The 22661-nt window shown below is 41.1% G+C and overlaps 1 protein-coding gene across 1 annotated transcript in view; it reads left to right on the top strand.

Annotated features, from left to right (window-relative positions):
- Nucleotides 1-20427, top strand: part of AGBL1 (ATP/GTP binding protein like 1) — a 350762-nt gene extending 330335 nt beyond the window's left edge. Inside the window, exon 22 of the mRNA XM_016151651.2 lies at nt 16601-20427. Coding sequence (XP_016007137.2) covers nt 16601-16768 — 168 coding nt within the window. The 3' untranslated portion in view covers nt 16769-20427. The remainder of the gene's footprint in view (nt 1-16600) is intronic.
- Nucleotides 20428-22661: the final 2234 nt, after the last annotated feature.

Below are 22661 nucleotides of genomic sequence, written 5' to 3'. Positions count from 1 at the left end.
AAGGCTTGTGTTAACCAGAACTCGCACTCACAGCCTGCCAGGAAAGAGGACGTGTTCATCAATGAGGGGGGTGCAGGCAGGGTCGTGAGGAAAGGGGGTTATTGGATCAGTTGGCCCAATCAGTACAGCCACATGTAATGGGGCAAATCTTGTGGAGCTATCCTCTGTCGTCGGAAACAGGAATTGGGGGCCGGAAGCTGAAGGAAGCTGATACCACATAAAACTTAGCTTCCTGCTTCCATAATGTTGAACCTTGATGATATCATGTTTTGGGTGGCTCTATGGTCTCCTTAGTGAATACAGTTGACTCTTGAACAACGTGGGGGATTCGGGGTGCCTACATCCTCCTCTGCAGTCGAAAATCCACACGTAACTCTTGACTCCCCCAAAACTTAGTTGTCTCTTGGTATCTGTGAGGGATTGCTTCCCCCCCGGCAATGAATATACCAAAATCTGCAGATGCTCAAGTCTGCCATATAAAATGGGGTGGACTCATACGTACAGAAAGCCCTCCACATCTGTGGACTCTTCAGCTGTGGATTGAAAAGAGTACAGGTATTTATTTTTAAAAACCCGTGTGGAAGTGGACCCGCACAGTCCAAACCCAGCTGTTCCAGGGTCGGCTGTATTAGAATTGGCCTTCCCTTCACGTGAGCCCTGAATCCAGGTCAGAGCAGGACACAGAGAGGTGGGAAACAGAGTAGTTTTTATGTCGTGGCCTTTTAGTTTCGCCTCTCCCTTCCTTTATGAATTCCCTTTGTCCTTTGCCTTTTGTTAGTGTTCACCTCCCCGCCCCCCCCCCCCCCAGCTCTGCTACATCAGCCGGGCTGGTTCTCTGACCCCGAGTCTCTTTGGAGGTCACCGTGTCCATCTCATACCCACGGGTGCCACTCCTGAGAGCTTCACCCTCCTCATGTGTCAGTTTGATTCCGTTCGCTCCTCGTCTCAGTCGTTTGTCCGAGCACTTCCACCCTAAGGAGCCCTGTCCCTGGTCCCCCAGAAATATTTCGAGAAGGAGAAGCAGAGCTAGAATGCAGCCAGTTGTCCAAGCTCCAAAGGCCAGCTGACCCCCTAACTGGCCAGCCGCTTTTCTGGCCCCAGTTTCCTTCTCCCTGACACAGGCTTCCCCGCCTTCATGAACATGTCTGGTTAGTATTCCTAAAGAGCGTTCTCCGATGGCACCAGTGGGGAGCTGGGCTGCCAATTTATTTATATCCAGCCTCAGGGCAGAACCACCGTGCGTGTATAAAGTTATAAGATGCAGGAAATACACTCTGTGTGTGCGTGTGTTTGTATATGTGGGTATATATATATTGATTAGAGGTGATGTTTAGAAATCTCTTGCCCCAAGGGTTAGAAAAGTGACTAAGAGTGGAATATAAAAAGGGTGTTATTGTTACATGAGGGTCAGTCTTTCTAGCTCATGGTTAAGTTTCCTACGGAAGTGCTCTGTCCTAGGTGGGTAATCACATCGTCACTGAGTGTGGACTTGTTCTACCCAAACTTAAGCTAGTGGCGATGCCTTACACCATACGGAAGGATGCATCTTTCTTAAGTTTCTTATTTCCGAGATCAACAAAATGGGCCACTGTCCTGGGGCACACTCCAAGGGGAACTAGGACCTTTCCCAGTCTAGCAGCGATGATTTCTTGGTGGGAAGCACTCTGAATATATAGGGTCAGGGGACCTGAGTTTGGGTTGGTTCCCCGCTTATTGAGGAGAGTTCAGAGATCATCTTAACCTTCTCCACCCCATCTTTAGGATTGCAAGAATTAAAGTCTATAGTTTCATCTATCTAGTTTACAAAGATCTCTTAGGCCTGTATGTATGATACAGGAGTTTCTCCCTTAATCACGACTTCTAGTTCCATAGTTTCAGTTACCTGCAGCCAACTGTGGTCCAAAAATGTCAAATGGAAATAATTCATAAGTGTTAGATGCAGTGCCACTCTGAGTAGTGAGATGAAACCTTGGGCTGCCCTGTTCTGTCCAGCCTGGGGTGAAAAATCATCCCTTTGCCCAGTGTATCCATCTACGTATAATGCCTACCCGTTAGTCACTTAGCGGCCACCTCTGTTCTACCACAGGGCTTGCTTTCAGGTAACCTTGATTTACTTCACAACGGCCCCAAAGTGTGAGAGCAGAGATGCTGGCAATTTGGATATGCCAAGGTGAAGCCGTAAAGTGCTTCCTTAAAGTGAAGAGGTGAATGTTCTCTACTTCATGAGGAAAGAAAAAAAAAGTTGTATGCTGAGGTTACTCAGATCTATGGTAAGAACGGATCATCCGTCTGTAAAATTGTGAAGAAAAAATTCAGGCCAGGTTGCTGAGACAGTCCACATTCATATAACTTTAGCTACCGTTATGTGTTCTGTTTTATTGTTGTTAATCTCTCCTCGTGTCTAATTTACAGATTAAACTTTATCATCGGCATGTAAGTCTAGGAAAAAAAAACATAATATGTATGGGGCGCGGTACTAACCGTGGATTCAGGTATCCACGGGGGGGTCTTAGAAAGCGTCCCCCACAGATAAGGGAAGACTGACACGTGAGGTATGTAAGGGGAGGACGCAATCAGCTTGATTACCCGTGTTGCGTTACATTGCCTTTTACGTATTCTCAAAGCATCGTGCAGCGTTTGGTCACAGCACTTTCCAAACTATAATAAAGCAATTGTTAATGTAAGTCCTCTATGCAAATTTCCATGAGGAGACAAGGCTCGTGTCCTTAGCCTGAAAGCAATACTATCTCAGAAGGAATTTACTGTATAGTTTAGATAATCGAATAGTTGATCTTCATGTTAAGTCAGAGTATGAATGACGGCTTTTTTTATGTTTGTGTGACTAATATTTGCTGACATCCCTATTAGTCTCTTGGTTATGGATGAAGTAAGATGATTCAATGATATTGCAGTCACTTATGTTACAAATTATCGTTAGCTCTTTTGGGCTGTCTCCCACTGTCTCGCAAAATGAGATTATGCGCCCCCATTTCGTGGCTGTAAATCTTGAGGCCTCCTGGACCTTGGTCCCAGCCGGTCTTTTCCATGGGTCGATTTTCTGTTACTTTGAAATGCAGCCAGGACTGTCTAGCCTGAAGTTTACATGGCGGTGTAGCTATGGAAAATCCACAGCCCGGCTTCCTGGGGTGGTGTGCAGGAAGTGTATGCATGCTGTGTATGATGCCCACCCGTTTTCCCCATCACCTCTACTGATGATAATCGACTAGTCATCTGGCATGTGTTTGGCTTTTGATTTTTAAAATGTGGTCATAGAAACAGTAAGGAGAGCCATTTTCCAAGTGGGCAGTGAGAGGTGAATCATACAATGTCAGAATCAGGAGGAATTTTAGAATTAGAGGCTGGACCCCCATTTCCAACTGTATCTTTTATAGATGGGGTAATTGAAGTCTAAAGATAACATGGAATTGCCCAAAATCATATAGGAGGTATTCGATGCTACCAAAATTATAATCTAGGCCTTCTTATTGTGAATATAACAGAATTTTGATTGGGAGGGACTTTTGCTTAAGTTTTGGCGTTGCAGCTAGCAGATTTTACTAAGAATCACGAAACGTTCCTTTTCGTTCTAAAAACAGAACTCACGGTAAGCAGACACCTTCTCAGAGGCTTACTAAGAGGAGTCAGATTTGAGCCTACTACTTATTACACCACATCCCTACTCCGAAGTACAGGAGGGAAGATGGGGGTGGGGATGGAGGGCTGGCCTTTAAGGTGTCCTCCCGGGCCAGGTGCATGGCGGGGATGCTCCCCTGCTTCCTCTGTCCTGTGGAAGCTGAGTGCATGAGAGCTCCAGGGTAGGGACGGAAGCTGTCTCCAAAAAAGCAAAACCAGCCAGATGGATGTTTGCTGAGATGCAGGACCTATAGGTCCGACCTGCAGTGAGGGAGCTGGGAGCCGAGTGCTGGGCAGTGGGTGGGGCCTGGGCTGGCAGGGAAATTACGCCCCCTCTCTCTTCCACCCTCAGGCCTCCCTCCAAAGAGCACAGTTGCCTGTTGCCTCTGTCAGGACGTCTAATTCTAAAGTGGGCGCAATAGGCAGGAATTTCATCTTGAGGCTCAGAGTGGCATGTCCTGCTGTTGATACCGTTTTGTGGGAAGACCACTGCTGTTTGACCGCTATTTTATAGCATGTTGTAATTGTTGTTATTGTTATTGTTTTTGCAGTGTCTAACCTAGAAGGGGCTATGTTAGGGTTTCAGACTTTCCAGTCAAAGAGATCCTAAGTCTGTGCCTAATGTGGCAATAACTGTCTCTGTTGTAGGGTGTTGGGCTCCATGTATATCTAGTCTGCAATAACGCTCACTAATAGCAGCACATCTTACAGTGTGTACATCAGTGAAGAACCTGATGCCAAAACTGATCGTCAAAGGTCCACACGTTGTTGTGCTACTACCTGGCCTCGGAGCCAGATGGTTTCGGGTTCAAGTTCCGGGTCCATTATTCACCAACTGTGCGACCATTAACTAGGTACTCGATAGCAATATTTAGCCATGACAAAACGGAGATGTTAACATCGTCATTTACAGGGTTGCGATGGGAATTGGTGAGAACGCCTGGAGGGTCCTTAGCAGAATGTCCGATAGAGGACGTTCCATAGAGAAGCCTCACTGCTTATTCACCAACTACCAGTCAGTGTCGACTCAGCCCCAGAGTCTGAGTAAGGGGCCGGGCATAGACACATTCATAGGGCAAAACCCCTTTTCTCAAGATGGAAAGAAAAAAAAAAAAATCCTAGCTAATGAACCTGGTTTAGAAACTAAGGTAACGATTTAATAAAGTTTCTCTTTTGTAGTGATCAAAAAGTTCGGCATGGTCATTGCATGCAGGCTTTCAAATGTAATATTTAGATGTGTATTTGTCCACATAATTATCAGCTTTTTAAAAAAGCACCCCTTTACAATATGAGATAGAGTAAAAAGAGAATTAAAAGGGACTATACTTATAAACACCTTCGTGGACTGTGTTTCAGCCAGTCACCCTGAAAATCAGGGTCTTCCGTTTGATCAGAGACTATGGCCATCAGTATGAGCAGTTACTACATTTCTCATAAATACGTTTGTCAAAGAGGCAGGAAAATTCCCGTGCAAAGCCTTTGGCTCTTACATAGAAACCCAAAGTGACAGAGTAGATTCAGAGTGTAATCGAGTGCTAAAATTATTTAAACTGCCAAATACTAAAAAGAGTTGCCAGAAAGGAAAAAAAAAAAAATCAGCCAGGTGAAGAATATGAGAAGAGGCCAGTGTAGAAAAAAAATGTCGGTGAGGATGAAATCATGCTGTGGGCTCTACCCTATTGCCCCTCCCTTCTAAGCCTGGAGGGGCAGCTGCAGTGAGACTCCCAGGCTCCGGGCGCTGTGGTGGGTTGAGGCTGGATAATCGAGAGGATAACGGTATGATTGTTAGGAGGGGGTCAGTGCCCTGGGCAGAGGAGGCATGTGTGTTCCCTATAGCCCAGACTTCCGCAGCCTTGTGCAAGAGGGAAGCAGCAAAGGTCATCACAGGCTCCATCTAACTGAGCAGCCTTGTAGGGTAAAGAAACACCGGCTGTGGTCTGGGAAAGAAGTTCCCCAGGGCTGTGAGGCGGGGTGTAGAGACCTATCTGACCATGTCAGGGAGGTGAGACGACCCCTCGATAGGGAACTGCACAGAACAGCGACTCTGCCTCTGCCCCAAGATGCCCTCCTCATCCAAAGGGAGCTGCAACCAGCCTCGAGTCTGGATCTTTCCTCCTCATGCCCTCTCCTTAGGTTTAACCCGGAGGCACCTAGAAGAGCAATACGTGAGCTACAGGACAGTAGCACCTGCATCTCCCTCTCGAATGCTCAGCCTCATTTGAGCTGCCAGTTCACTACCGACCTTAACTAAGAGAAGTCGTGCCTTTGAATAAAGATTAAAACGTCTGTTTACGTATCACAGAACATTTCTAGTTCGAACTTCAATCGCATAAGAGCTAGAAGTCATGCTATCTCCTTACAAGTTCATTGTGGAGCAAAAAGAAGATTATGTTCAAAGGTTAAATCTGGGGGAAATGTCTGAGATAGAATCCCAGGCATCATGTGAGGTCAATGAATGGGTCACAGTAATATCCCTTCTGTATAAGAATGACATATACTGGTTGGCTTTTTGTACTACACAGAAAGCAAAGAGAGGTGTTTATAAAGAGAGATGGAAGCCAGGATTCTCTAATTTTACAAATCCCCTGCCTCATTTATCCCCAATCTCCTCTCTACCCCTATTCTCAAGAGGGTCACAGAAGACCTGAAGACTCCCAGGTTGCTGATCCTTTTTCCAGAATTCACCTGTTTCCTTCCAACCCCACACTTCCACTGAATGGCCATGTAGCAGTAATGCATTAATAAGTAATGGAAGACTTGGTGTTATTTATTTATTACTGGGTAGTAGTATTTTAAATTTTTATTTATAAGCATCTGAGAAATTGTCAGATGGACGGAGATGATGATTTCAAGCAGGGAGACTTGATTTTCTTAGGCTCAGACTCTGCCACACATCCAGGCGGTAACAATGCTGTGATGTTGACCTGCAGGTGGATCCGGTACATCCTCGGGCACCTGCCCCATGTGCAGGGTTCTTTCTCCTGCATACACAGCAGCACCGTCTTAGCAGAATCTAAGAGCACACTCCTCTCTTCTGCTACCCGCTGCTGCGACTTGAACTCCTGAGTCTTTTTCATTGACAGTACATCCTGATTCTTTTGCCAACAACAGGCTCTAACCCGAACACTCGTACTGTAAGAACGAGACAGCTAAACAAGGTTGGCGGGAGACAGGACTGATGGGACAGAGTTGCATTAAAAAGTCAAACAATTTCTCCCCATTTCAAGGGAACAAAGTCTGCTCACAGGTAACCTGCTTGCCGGTGCTGAGCACTGGGGCATCAAAACCAGGTGGACCTCCAGTAGGATTGTTTCCTCTGTTGCCAGAGCAATCGCAGCCTGACAGCCCTCAGCCCTGTGACTCTTATTTCTGTGCCCGTGGATATCGAAGGCCTCTGTCCCCAGACGCAGACCCTGGGAAATCACAAAGCCACAGGCGCACCGTTTGCAGTCACCGCTTGGCAGCTTTTAAGTGGACGTGATTTCGGCCTCTTCCCTTGATTTGGTAAACAGATGCCAAGATGCTTAGAAGTAGGCCCACAGGAAAGAGGGTGGCATAAGACGGCGCCAGCTCTCCACTCTAGACAGCAAGCGGGGTAGAAAGACTGGGCTTGTGCATGTCCCTGGTGCCATATGGCGTGAGCCTTCTGGTTTCTTGGTGAGAAAGGGAATGGGATTTGGAGAGGTAGGACTTATGGGGGCATCTGACCTATAAGAAAAGATGACCTGAAAATCTCCAAAAGCTTTTATTAAACACGTGAGGTTTAAAGCCTTGCCTATTGGCGTGGACATTTGATTAAAGTCAAGGGGAACTCTTACTGGAACCCTGGTTCTACATAATCTTAAAAGCTTGCTAAGTTTCCTCTCGGTGCTCAAGTTTTAGACTCTCCAAGGTCCAGTCTCTCTGATTTCTATTTATCCTCACATGCCTGGTCCAGAAAGACAGGGAAAGGCAATCCCAGAGACCTGAGCTGTCCACTGTGTTGTTCATGGCTCAAGCACAAATGCACCAATAAAAGACCCAGGAAAGGTCCAGCATAGAAATAAAGGACACATTTGAAATCCAGCCCACACCTTCGGCCCTGCTGTTCCATTGAATGCGGGGCCTTTTTGCAGTTACTAAGGAAACATTTGTCGGTAATGGATCAGGAAGCCTGGGCGGAAAGGATGGACACAGAGGGGCTTTGTCCAGAGAAGCCCATCGGATGGAGTCTGGCAGAGACAGCAACATGCTTCGTTATGGATTCGCTCTTCAGCGTGAAAGCATTAGAGGCCATTTGATGGGGGTCGATAAGCCGGGACGCCTATCCGCGGGCCCCCTTTCTTCCTTCTCTGCCACCTGTTGGTTCCGAGATCTGCAGGGCTGGGCTGGCTTCGTTCTGACTCCCCTGCTGGGTGTGTGTTGAGGTGGGGGATGCAGTTAATGGAGTGTACAGCCTCTCCAAACGTGTTTAAGATTCACTGTCTCTCAGCTGTGGCTGGCACTCTGTAAAGAGTCTGAGGACGTTCCTAGGGAGGATACCAAAGGAACAGATCTCTCGTTGCTCTATCTTGACTCGTCCTTAAGTTGCAGGGTGTTTATTGCAAAAGAAAAATAGGAACCGGCCCAGAGACCCAAAGCAAGGAAAAAAAGTACGGAGGGGACCAGGTGCCGCAGTGCGTGTGAAGGAGGAAAGAGATACTCGAGGAATGAAACACACCTAACCAGCCTTTTTCCTTTGCCTTTTGTCGTTACTAGCTCTTTAAGTTAAAATTTTAAAATTTAACTGGCAATTTATAAAAGTGAATTTTGGTTTTACTTATAAATTTAAAATAAAGTTATAAAACGACTTTAATTCCAACAAACTACTATTTCCCGGCTCATACACATTGCTTAAGGAAATAGGAGTGTCAAAAGCAATGACTTTTTTAATAATTAAAAATGAAAACAAAATTAATAGCATGTATTGTCACCATGCATAACCACTGTTAACATTTTAGTACACATAAACCATTAAGACGTTTTAAAAGAAAATTGGGATCGTAATGCATATGTTAAATTTACTGTACTTTTATGCTATATCATGAATATACTCCCATGGTGTTACCTATTCAGAACATATGTTAATATTCTATAATGTGAATACAATCACGTTTATTTGACTGGTCATACACCGGTGTGCTTTCAGGGTTTTCTCTGTTGCTCATCTCACGGTTATTAAGATTAATTTCTAGCATTTGAATGAACTCCAAGGGCTTAAACATTTTTAATACTTTTTGAAATATATTTCCAAATTGCCCTTTGTAAATACTTGAGTGAATAAGTACTTCCCCCAATAACAGACTGTGACAGACTGTTTATAGCTCTTTACCAGCAGGCCATAATGATTTGGGGAATGAGGATAAAGATGAATTGAGAGGTGAATCATGCTATTTTATTGTTAAATTAATTTGCATTTTACATCAAATGAGGTTTTTTTTTTCCTTTATTGCAATTAAAATTAATTTTGTTTCCTTTCTTAGTTTGTGAGTGTAGGTTATTTAGCTATATTTAAGTTTTATTCAGTCATTAATTTTCTTTATGGTTTCTTTTTGGAAGATATGCATTGAATGACCTTCTGGTTTGGAGATGATAAAATCTAGGAACCTATGTCATATTCTCTAATTATTCATTTCTTGCAACATCGAATCCTTTAACCAAAATGGAATAATTTGATATTTCCTATAAGGTTTTTCCCTGAAATATTGTTTTTCTTTGATCTGAACCAGAATCCATATCCCGGTGACCTGAAAGTCACCTTTTTCACCATATGCGTACCTCTAGGCATTGCATGATCTTTGGCACTTTCTGTATGTTTCCCTGGATTTATCGACCATATTTCTCATCAATACCATAATGTTTAATTACTATAAGTACATAAGATCTTCTGTCTGTCTATAAGAGAAAATCCGTTATTATTTCTTTATTCTAAAAAAGTTATTGGAATAAGATATTTTTGCCATATAGTCTTCTAAAGTAGAGTTAGTTTTCCAGGTCTTAAAATCCTCACAGGTATTTTGATTTCCTATGCTTTTGTAGATTAATATGAGGAGAATTGATATCGCATGGTACTGGGCCTTGCTTTTTTAGAATTCAGCCTATTTCTTCATTTATTTAAATTTCCCTGATCTCTTGGTAAAGTCTTTGGGTTTATCAAAAAACCCTTAGGGTATTTACTATTAATTCCATTTCTAGATATTTTACAGTTGTGTTGCTATTGTAAATGGGATTTTTATTACAGTTAATAATTTATTTTGCTGCTTTATAGAAAGAAAATTGATTTTTGGATATTTAATTTGTAACCTGTCTGCTTACTCAATTCATCCCTTATATCTAATGTATTTTCTGTTTCAGTTGATTCCTTGGGTGTGTTTTAGTACATAATCGGTCTTCAAATAGTGATAACGCAATTTCTTTTTTTTCTAATATTTATTATGACTCACTTTTTCTTATTGAATTGTTTGGAACTTGTCAAATCATAAGTGAAAGGATTGAGAGCAGGCCACAGTTTTAAGAAACACGTCAAGTATAATTTTGATGTCAGTTTTATATAAGTATTTGTTTTTATCAGGAATGACAAATACTTGAATAATGTGCAGTGGGCTAAGTACTAATCTAAATTTACACACACACTCACACACACACACACACACATATATATGTATAAACTTTCTGACTTAGAAGCTCCATGAGATTGGTGGCATTATTTATTATTATCCCCATTATACAGATGGAAAAATTGAGGTATCTATAGGTTAAATGAGGGCCTGTGTTTACACCTGCCATGCGATGCTGCTCTCTCAGGTTCAGAAAGGGCCCTGGCAAGCTCATATGCTAAGACTCGTTTCAGACGTGGATGCATCATCCTTCCAGAAGCTCCTGGTGACTTCTCCTCTGCCTTCTCTTCTCTTCGTGTATTAACATTTACATTAGTAGATTTCCTAAGGATGCTATCCCCATGCTATTCTTCTTAAAATACTCACTAGATCATGTATTATAATTATTTTTAATATGCATATTTCTGAACTTAAATAGCTCTTTCTTTAATTGGGAGATAGCTAGATCTGAATGAGGTTGGCTTGCTGCCTTATGTGCTGTCATGATCAGTTTTTGGTATTAGGGTTAAGCTAATTGTTCCCATTATTGAGTTATAATTGACATCTAACATTGTATTAGTTTCAGGTGTATAGCATAATGATTCAATACATGTATATACACTGTGAAATGATCATAAGTCTAGTTGACAGCTTTCACCTCAAGGTTATGATTTTTTTTTCTTGTGACGAGAGCTTTTAAAATCTACTCTCTTAGCAGCTTTTGAATATATATGATATGGTATAATTAACCATGGTTTCCCAAGGACTTATTTTATGTCGGGAAGTTTATATGTTTTGACCCATTCAGCAGCCACCAATCTAGTCTCTATCTACTTGTCTTTTTTTTTTTTTTTTTGGATTCTACATGTAAATGAGATCATATAGTATTTGTTTTTCCCTGACTTATTTCACTCAGCATAAGCATAACACCCTCAAGATTCATCCATGTTGTCATAAATGACAAGATTTCCTTTTTTATAGCTAAATAATATTTCATTGTGTATGTATCACATTTTCATTATCCATTCATCTGCAAATGGATACTTAGGTTGTTTGCATGTCTTGGCTATTGTAAAACAAAACAAAACAAAAAACCGAGTTATGCCAATATTTTTAAAGAAATTACGAAAATTTTCTTTATGTGTGGTTTGCATTCAGAGCTGCTGCTTCTCTGGATTTGTCTTCTAAGGCCCTCACACATAAATGACATTTTGAGACACAATATATTCTATATTCTGTGCATGTTGCTTCATTGTCTTTGGTATTTAATAGTAGAGCAAATTTTTGGCTATTTCATGTTGATTATTTATAGGGATCCTAATACTTCTTTTTCATTAATTAAACTTCATACATTTAGTGAACCTGTCTGATCTGCAGATTCACATTTTCTTTAAACACTCTGTTCCTTCTCTTCAACCTCTTTTTCCTCCTCCTTGGCTTCCGTTAAGGTTACCATGTTATCTGAGTCTAAAATTCCAAATGAGATCACTTTTCCTTAATTCATTCTAAAATTCTTACTTATACATTATTTTAATCTATTTTTTTTTCCCTTGAGATACTGACATTTTTCTTGAGGTAGTCTTCTACGTAATGGATTTTATGTTTTGTGTTGAATAGTCTGTTCACTCTCTCCATTTGGCTTTTGCTTTAGATATTGTATTTTCCATCTCCAGAATTTCTTTCAAGCTCTTAGCTTTTACGCCCTTTGCTCTACTTTAACAATGCAATATACTCTTGATTCTTTCTGAGAACATTTACAAGAACTTTCCCAGATTTTTATCCTTTCTGACAGTAAGTCTACTTCATAAAAAGGCATTTGCTCAGTGCCCCCCTGGTAACTGCAATATTTCTACAGAGTCATAGCATCTTCCTTCTGTGTATGTTTATAGTGAGTGTTTAAGGATGCCCAGTTTTATAAGAAGAGACAGTCTTTGTCAGAAGGTTCCGTAGGTCTTTGAAGCAGATACTCATTCCTGTTGGCTTATAACTTGGGTCTGGGGACCAAAACCAGAGGCATGTGCAAGACTTGTGGACTGATGAAGGGCCACCACACAAGGCCAGGACCTCTCAAAAGGTCAAGTGCAGTCAATGATCTAGTGAAACCACAATCTGCAAAGGGAGAAAGTCGGGGGGGGGGGGTTGACTGTCTTCGCCATGGCTTTAGGGAGAGCAGGAAAAAAGAAGTCTTCATAATTTCTCAAAAACAAATCCTCTTTGAGTCAGGTTTGAGATCAAAATCCAAATATGTACAGAGTGGCCCAAACGGCCTTGAGCAAAGCTTGAGCATATAATGGTTGCTGACTGAGTAAGGGTAGGAAATGCGAGTTGTCTCTGGGAGAAGGAGCCTCACCACCAACCCACAGAGACTTTCCTCGAATGCAAGAAAATCAAATTTAGAATAAAAAAGAACAAACTAATCAGAAACAGATTCCCAAATATAGTGGCCAATTTGATGGACAGAGGGGAGGAGGATTGGGGGAATGAGAGAATGGGCAAAGGGTTAGAGAAATACAAATTAGTAGGTGATAAATGGTCATGGGGAGCATGGCAGAGGGAATGCAGTTAGCATTCATATGATGGCTAAGTGGAGGGCCAGGGGAGGGAGGGAGCAATTGGGGAGATCATTTTATGAACTATATAGATGTCTAACCAATGTACTGTATATTTAAAACTAATGTAAATAAATTTTAAATATTAGAATTTTAAAACATTATAAAATAAGCAAGCCCTCATAATTGACATCAAACAGAAAAATCTAACTCAATAGTAAATGCCTATGAATATGGTATATGCAGGAATAATCAGGTAGGGACTATAAAATAAGTGTTGGGTTTCGCTGATGGTTTTTGAGATGAATGAGTTTAAAAAAGCAGATTTAATAAAGCTGGAGAGATAATTATTAGAATGGAGCATTGATATGGGGAAAAAATCAGAATTATAGGGATAGAAATGAAAACTATGAAAGTAAAGAACTATGGAAAACTGAAAAGAAATTAGTTTAACAGGACTGTTTGGCCCATCCTTGATTTCCTTGACAGGGACTGGGGGATAGACAGTATTCAAAGAGATAATGGGTGACATTTTTTAAAAGTGATGAAGGATATCAATCTTTAGGGTCAATAAATTACACATAAAACAGAGAAATCTAAATGTATTTCAGAATATCAAAGCAGATGTTACAAACTGTTAAAGGAAATTATCTTTTATTGGCATACTGTATAGCTTTTTAAACACTTTTCTAGGTAGTAATTTTAAGTTTTCGGTACATGGATGTTCTCTTGCTAAGATTATGCAGCCTCCTCTTGTCCAGTTTTATATTTCATTGGCAAATCATAGCAATGCTGTTTAAAAGCATGCATTGGAGGGTCTAGGGTAACTACCTCTGCTTTCCTTGCAAATCATCACCAGAAATTACATCAATATGTGCTTTGTATTTTGCTTTTCCCCTCCCTATCATTAAATTATAAGCATTTTCCATATTGATAAATGGTTTTTATAATTATTTTAATGGCTACATTATCGCCCATCAAATTTATCCCATTGTAATTTTCTCCATCTTTTCTCCTTTATTAGATATTTAAGGGTTATTTCTCTCAAATTTTGAGAATTATGTATAATCTTGACATAATTACATTTTAGGCACGTAGCATGAAAGACATTTTGAACAGTTTCTTAGGTAAGTTCCCAGAAGTAATATTATCATTTCGAACAGTTCCTTAGGTAAAGTTCCCAAAAGTGGTATTACCACATCAAATGCCATTGCATTTTGATATGTGTCAGCTTTTATCATAAAAGTTATACCAAGTATTATAAATTTGAATATATGTCTACCAATTTGCTGGATGTAAGAGGCATCTTTAAATGATAACATAGAATATTTTCCCATGTTTATTGTTTCTCCTTTTTTGCTCATGAATTATTATTGCTTATGCTTTTTAAACTTTTGTAGACCCTCTGTCTGTTTTACCAGTAAGTAATTTTCTGTAATAACATAAATATTCTTCCCATTATCATTGATTAAAAATTATGTGATGATGAGGGTAGTAGCTAATTTTGGATCCAAATATGCATGTCAATTTGACTTACTTGGGGGTGAATTATCAAGCAAAAAAACTAATTATGTAAATAATTGTGCCAGCGATACGTAGATGTGGATCTATGTGTTCTAGCAGCAGTAATGTTCGAATATTTGTGTGACAGATGTGATTTGTTGACTCGCCCGACACTCAACGTCTAACAAACTTTTACCTGTCTCTTTGAAAGAGTTTAAACAGGAGGGAAATATTCAGTTTCCGGACCACTGTAAAATTGAACTTGGCTCTGTAATTCAGTTCTGTCCCGTGAAACGTAAGCAGGAGTGTGCCGGCGCCTCCTTCCCCATCTTCTCTTCCTCTTCCCTTGAATGATGATGTTCTCAGTGGAGCAGCAGCATCCACGATGAGAAAACCAGGAGTGTGGCTGCTAGCGTGGTTCTGAGTGTAAGGCACAAAAATAACGCCATGATCTCCCTACCCCTGAAACTTAAGTGTGAAAAAATAAAACTCTTTCTTGTTTAAGCCACTATAGATAGTCAAGCTTTCTGTGATTGACTATGGGGGGAAAAAAAATTCTAATTAAGCTGAGGGGAGTTAGATTTCTATTAAGACTCACTTTTAAACTAACCCAAAGCCAGCTTTATTTATAAACATGCTACTGTTGAGTCCATGGTAACTGACCAAAGTAGAGATCAGAATTTCTAAATTTTATCTACCTGTTTCCCGGATCATAAACAGAGATGTGAATGCATCTCCTGGAGCAAGAATTAAATTTTTAGAAATGTGCATGACATTCAACAATGGAAACATAATTTAAAGAGTTTCATATATTTACTACCCAGAGAAGTCAAGTTCAACTCAACAAGTATAATATCCAAGACACAATCAATCCATGCCCCTCCATATCCATCCATTTCTAGCCACTATGTACCCATCTGTCATATACCGAGGATATACCTTTTGACAGGCTGTGTGCTCCATGCCAAGGACATAAAGAAACAGGTACTGCTGTTCACCTTCAGGCTGGGTGTAGGAGGTGAGAGGAAGCCATGCAGATAAATATTTTTGATGCCCTGTGAGAGGGGAAAAAATAGTAGAGAGATTAATAGTAGAGGCCAAAATGGATTATGTGACTTGCCTTAGACCCCACAGTCTTTTTTTTATACCAGCCAGTGCCTCAAATAATTAAAACAATATCTTGGATATGAAAATATTTTCCTGCTTCATCAAAGTACCATTATTTTGGTCAGTGCTGCATAGAAGTTAACTGGTGTGAAGGGATGGCCTGACCTATCAATCCTGACCTATCAATCTTGATCTGTCGGTCCTGACCTGTCAATACGTGCACGCTGTGAGATTTATTTAGCCTAAGGATTCGTCCTTCTTTTGACCTTTCTGGAGCTGTTGTTATGCGCTCTGCTGGAGGCTGGGGTACTGCCTGCCCCGAGGAGCTCCTGTCTCATACTTGCCTTGCCTACTCCCCCTTGCCAGCAGCCAGGTGGCTGATTGAGGAGGAGGGTGTAACCTTCACTTCATCTCTTTCAACCCAGCCAGACATGCTAGAACAAAGAAAAGCAGCCAGGAAACCAGGGTGGAGAAGAGAATCAGACCTTAGTGCTGTAGCACAGGGAAGCAACTCTGAGATGTTCCTCTCTCTAAAAAGTGATGTTTTCTACTGACTTAAGGAAAATCACTTGTTAAACATCTGTCTTTCCCCACCCACTGCTGCCCTTTACAGAGGAACAGACTTCCCTTGGCTCAGAAACCATGTCTCCTTTTTTTAGGAAAACGGATGCCCAAACATGCAGTAAATCAAAAATTTTAAAGAGCAGAAATTAACTTGAGAACTTTCCACTTTATCTTTTTACCTAGAAATTATTTTGTGAGGCTTGCTGCCCAGTTTGGAACTTTGCTTTTCCTTAGGACCGTTAGGAGCACAATCTTTTAAAATTATGACTGTCTCATCCCTGCCCCGTCATTATTATTTGGATGTGAAGTTGTATTTAAAAAAATAATAATATTCACTATTGATTTCTTTTTCCAAGTGAAATATACTTTATAAACACAAAGACCTCACTCAGGACCACATTGAATTCTGTCACTATAAACTACAATAAAGGAGGAAAGAGAAACTGAGTTAATATCAATCAATATTGTGAGGACTTGGACATAGTCCTTACAAAACACACCGCACAGGGACCGATAAATAATACCAGTTCTCAGTGTGTGTGTGATGAGCGTGTGTCCTGGGATCTTTCTTCCCATTCTGCAATTATCTCCACTTAGCAGAGTCAGCTGACTGCTCCGTTTGCTTGGCAGGGTCTGCAGTTCGGTACCCGTGAGCTGGAGGAGATGGGAGCCATGTTCTGCCTGGGCCTCCTCATCCTGGAGCTCAAATCCATCAGCTGCAGCCATCAACTCCGAACCCGTGCGGCCACCCTACTGAACACCGAGGAAGACACTCTGGACCACCACCTGCAAAGGTAGGAGGACACTCACAGGGGGGTGAGGGTGACATTTGCTTCGGCGTTTCCAGGAGAGAATATCTCAAACACAAAAGTCAAGGGGGCCGGGGGATCTTCGTCGAAGGAACAGCGTGGAGGAGCCGCCAAAGGAAGGTAAGAGTGATGATGTTTTTCTTAGAGCCAGACCTGGGACGTCGTCTCTCTCCGCTGATGACAGGGACATTGCTGTGTATGAGTACACGTGAATGCAAATATAAAGCTACATGCATTTATAAATGTGTTATTAATACAGTTTGCTTATGGTACAGAAGATGCACTCATGAACAGATAGAAGCATATGTAGATACGTGTTTATATGTACAGGTATTTTGGAACCATTACTTAGCAAAAAAACAAACAAACAAAAAAAAACAACCTCAATGCCAATATCTAGGCACTTGGGGACAAGAAATGCTTTAATCTTCCTCTTCTTAAATTGCAACATTCCTTCTCGGAACGTGATAGGAGCCACCCACAGGTAATGAGCACGTGGGCCTGGAGAAGCTGACTTAGCTATGGCAGGGGAAGACGGAGCTCTGAGAAGCGAGAGGGAGAACCATTATCCAGTCTTTACTGTGGACAGATAGTTCAGCCTTGAGCAAAACAGATTCGGGGGGTACGGAGAGATGCCGTAATGGCCCTGGGAGAGAAGAGGGCATCAGGAAAGTCAGAGAAGTCAAGGCTAGGACATCGGCCGCGTTTTGAGAGAGGGTATGGATGGGGGTGACTGAGCTACTTGGGAAGGAAGTGCCTACTGGTAAATGAGGAAGATATCTCAACATGCACCTCAAATGCAAAGGCAGAAAGCTGTTAATAGTGAGATCATCTTATTTCTAGCTCAAGTTCATTAATTTTGCTCCCGCCGCTGTTAGGCTGCTGTTTCAGTGTGATTTCCCCCCAAACGGCCAGTCAAGCCTAGAACGATCTAGCGGCATACATTAATACTGCTTTGGAAGGTGCTGGTTTCTCTGAGACTTAATTACCTAAGTGCAGTAATTAACTTGCTCATCACACCGTGCTCTGGATCATAGGCGATGGGAACTTAAGTAAATGCAGACCTCTTTCCTCCTTAGAGTTGCTGCCTCCAATTTCTTTTGTTTTGATATGAAAACCACTTCCGTCTGCCTTTGCTCCCGTCAGCACCCCTGAGCACCCAAAAGCATGGGGGCGTGTTTGGTGTCTTTGTGTTTCAGCTTACCCCTGCCAGGATACGTATTTCCACTTGTCTTTTCATCGTGACCTTTGCTAAGCTATCTGGGGGTTCAGGCGTGCCTGGATGTTCTTTTTCTTTTCCCCCACCTCTCCTCTGCTGCTCATTGAGGGAAGATTGAGCAGCCCTGGCATCGCCTACCTACCCTGAATTGATTGTGCCCCGTCTCTTTGATCCAATGCAGTAAGGATTAGTTGCCCGTAAACTGGAACGAGAAGAAATCTATCAAAGAAGTGCCTTTTCTAATTCAAGTCTAAAGAATTCAGCGTCAGGCTTCAAATACAATGGCTGCTATGCGGGTTATCGTAAGAATATAGAATTACATGCCTTTCCTTCCATCCCACACGACTGACTTAATTTCTCAGCTGGAACCGGTCCAAGGATACTGAAGCTTGTATCCATGTGCTCTCAGTCTGCTATAGCCTCTTAAGGGTGAGATGCCTGTACATAGGATGTGATTGGTACGTGTGTTTGAATAGATTTGAATTAAATTTAAGAGGCATTGAGTTTGGGGGAGAGCAATGGGGAAAAAACTATTCCACCCAAACATTTGTATCATGATATATTTTTCTATTCATTGGGGCAGTTGATCAAAACATACTGTGATTCCTGCTCAAAGTTCCCAAACACTACATGGTGAAGAGGAAAATCCTCTGGAAAAATGTCTTGAACCAGAAACTATTTCAGCCACTAAGTTGTAAAAGGATGGCAGATGGGAACTTGATAAAATGAGATCTATTAGTCTGAAACCAGCAACAGGCTGTTTGTGTACCCTTTGATGAGTTTCTGATGGATAGGGCTGTATCATGATATATAAGGACCAGCAGAGTGAATCCTGGGAATTCTGTTAGCAATGGGATGCTTACTGTACATAGCGTGGAAGCCATATTTGTCAATGTGACTCTCCACGTGCTTAAGAGGAGACATTTTCCGACCGTTTTGTCTCCTGCCTCTTTCTTGGCTTGGGTGCCGGCATTCTGTATGACAGTTAGGTGTACTTCCGAAAGATTCTTTGGTTGAGCAGAAGGAAACACTAGAAGAAAAGGGGGAGGGGGCGGGACTTTTGGGTCACCTACAAGTCTGACTTAAATGTGAGGACATGGTCTTTTGGGTCACCGAGGTGCCACTGAGTGTTGAGTCCCGGGAGTGAGCTGTACAAAGTGAGGCTATACTCCCTGCATGCCACGCTTTGACAGCACATTCTGTGCTTCGCTTACCATACAGGCAATTAGAGAGTCGTCCACATCTACAGAACAACTTACCATTTTCATGCGCCGGAGAAAGAGCAGAAATGGCGGCTGTTTGCACAGTGCTGAAGCTCAGAATGAAGTTCGTGCGTGCTCTGTTTTCGTTTTTCTTTGACAGTTTCCTCCTTCCCCGTTGCTCGTTTATGAACTGTCTTTAAAAGAAAAGAAAAGAAGAAAACTCTACAGATCTATTAAGGCATCTTTCAATCCTCTTTCCTTTCCTCTCCTCCTCTTTCTCCCTCTTCTCAGTCTCGTCACTGGAAATCAGTGCGTGTACATGGCAGGAATTCTAAGCGGCTGCCGTTGGGGGCACCGTTCATCCACGGTGACAGGTCTTTTGCACAGTCATTTAGCAGTTTTGCCGAGTCAGCCACCGTTCATCTCGATTCGTATCCCTTCACTGCCTCTAGCTCTTCTCAGCCTATCTCCATTTGTCCCTCCATGAAGAGCAAGAGCGAGCTCAGAGTTTCGAGGTGAGACTTCGCCATAGCTCAGTGTCTTGCTGCTTCTCCCGAGTTCTATTCCCCTAACCGGGGCTTCGTCTTAAGCATCAAGATAATTTAGTCATCTCTTTGTTTGGTAAGGGAACATACCCACACACACATCAAAACCTTTCATAGACTTTATAAAATGTATTTTTAATAATTGCAACGACACTTGATTTTTATTTTTAAAAAATATGCTTTTGTCTTTCCGAATGAGAAAATGTGGAAAACACAAAAATAATCACCCCATCCCTGTCTTTAAGGATCACCCATAATCCAACTACCTGTTGAGAACCATTGTCAACATTTTCATGAAATTATTTTTTCACCTATGAATAAACAGATGTATAATTCCCTTACCTACAGTTATCAGAGTTCTTTGTAAAAGCTTCGTAAACACTTCTTTTAATATCTTAATAGACTTAATTTTTTTCAGAGCAATTTTAGGTTCACAGTAAAATTGAGAGGAAGGTACAGAAATTGCCCACATATACCCAATCCCATTTGTAGTAGTTAAAGGCAAATTTAAATAGTTTTGGTACGATTTTATGCTGATTTTCTACAACAAGTAAGTAAAATAATGAAAACCCAGTGGTAGAGCCTCTATGAGGAGAGAGGTTTAACAATATCATGCAGCTATCTGCAAATCGGTTTACTATCCTCTGGAGAGGAGCCTGGCACATGCAAGAAGGTCCATAAAAACCTCTTGTTTCATCTTGTTTCTAGCTTAAATGTTTCTAGCTTAAAAACAATAATGTGTAGATATTTATAGACATGAGACACACACCCCCAAATAAACTTAAATAACCCAAATTCCTAGCAGCAGGAAAAAGAATACATTGTTTATTAATTTTCTACAATGCTATGAAACCGTGAAAGTAAAGATTTCAATGTGGATATATAAGATACTAATAATAGAAACATTTATTAGCGCCTCATCATGAACCAGATGCTGTGCTAAGTATTTTATAAGTATTATCTCACTTAATCATATAAATAATTCTGTAGAATAGATGCTATTATTAGCATTTCCTTTGACAAACAAGGAAATTAAGTTTTATGGACGTTAAGAGGTTTGACAAGTGTCATGAATCTTTTAAGAGACTCCTAGATTTTGAATCCAATTCTAACTCCAAAGCTCATGTTTTTCTATGATATTTAACCTTTCAAATAATAACTTTTTTAAAAGCAGAATGATTAATGGTATGCACATGCTGATTGTGACTTCACCAACACACCGACACATTGACAGGTGGAGGGCATTAAGTGTGTAATCTGAAACTAATTTAATCCTACTAGTTTCTTTATCTGTATGGTTTCCAAAGCTATTTGTTGAGGGGATACACATTTGAGTGCATTCGTGTGTAAGTTTTAAAATATGAATGACTTGAGCTTATTTATTTGCCCAGAAATATCCCTTTGTTGTTTTAATACTCTTCAGAGAAAAATCAACATAAATCATTATAGGTGGAATGTATGTCACGATAGGTCGAATACATTCCAATCCATGGAGATAAAAACTCAAAGAGAAAGAGCAGAAAGAGAGAAGTTAAAGTCCATTTTCTTCATGTTGCATTTGCTCTTTGCAAAAACGTTACCATCTGATAACAACCTTGCACGTTAACCTACAAGTGGTTCTGTGGGAGCCCAGGGAGTCTAGGTGACTTGCTAGGTGTAGTTAAGTGATTTATCCATCGCCAGTCAACACTGGGGATCTGTTTTGCCTCTGCCTCAGGCTCAACCCAATGAATGGCTGGTCTCTTGCTTATGAATCTATAAATATCTTAAAATAGAACAGGCTACCAGCCACTGGAAAAGGATTTCAGTCAAGTAACTCTCTCTCCCTGCTCTCTATCCACTGCAACCTTTTGCCGCCCTTGTCTTTTGTTGTTAATTCTAAAAATGAAGTCAGATTAAAAAAAAAAAAAAAACTTTTGAAATTTTCTCATACAGGAGAGGCTATTTTATTTAAGAAGGCTTCAAATAGCCTGGTCTGGATGATCTAAGTTAATTAATAGCATTCATTAATTTTTAGAGTAGTACTTTTTTATTTTTATTCTTAACGTCGACTTTCTCGTTATTAAGTAAGCACATAACTCCCTGTGGCCTTTTATTGTTAGAGTTCAAAACCATTTTTCCTGTAAGAGTTAGTTTACCAGATGTGGTAGAGAAAAAAAGAAACAAACTATGGGCACACAAAAACAGAAAGGAAGAAGGATGGGAGGAAGGGAAGTTACTTCGCAGGAGAAGAGACCAAGGTCATGATAGTCAAACAAAGATATCTTTATAAGGATAAAAAGAATTCTAGAAAATGTACATTTTCGTCTTGTTAGATCCCAGACTTAGGTGAATCTGATGAAGAAATGGAAGTGCTTTTCAAATTTCTGTGAACATTTCCATGTCTTGCCTGATTTCTTCCTCCTATCTAGTTGTCTAGTCACCACCTCTTAAGAAGGAATAAAATAGAGCAGCCTAGACACATCCACTGCACCCAAGATGACACCGTCTATCATGGTGTTTGCAATGCAATAAGTTTCCAAGAAACCCCCACCTCAGTACCTGGCATAGTCTTTTTCAAGGGCACGTGGCTTAGACTGAAGGCAACTCAGTTCTGCTTCCAAGTATTCCTGTTGGCAGGTGGCTCGGAGACTCCGGGGATGTGGCTTCACTTGTTTGCCCTCAGATTTCTTAGCTTTAAAATTATCTTCAGATCTCTTTCAGCTCTCATATCCCATATTCCCAAGGCTACGGCCATGTAAACCCTCCCCTTCCAACATGGGAGGCTGCGACCCTGAATTCAAGTCGTGGAAGTCAAGGCAGTTGAATTATGCTAAGTGGCACAAAGCTCGTATTTGGTTAAATAAAAATCAAAGTTTTCTTCATTGCCCACCAGGTAGATAGATAATAAAGGGGCGGAAGCTTAACTGTGCATAG

This window comes from Rousettus aegyptiacus, unplaced genomic scaffold, assembly GCF_014176215.1.
Source record: "Rousettus aegyptiacus isolate mRouAeg1 unplaced genomic scaffold, mRouAeg1.p scaffold_m13_p_14, whole genome shotgun sequence".
Taxonomy (NCBI): Eukaryota; Metazoa; Chordata; class Mammalia; order Chiroptera; family Pteropodidae; genus Rousettus; species Rousettus aegyptiacus.
This window is presented reverse-complemented; position numbering and strand designations above follow the sequence as displayed.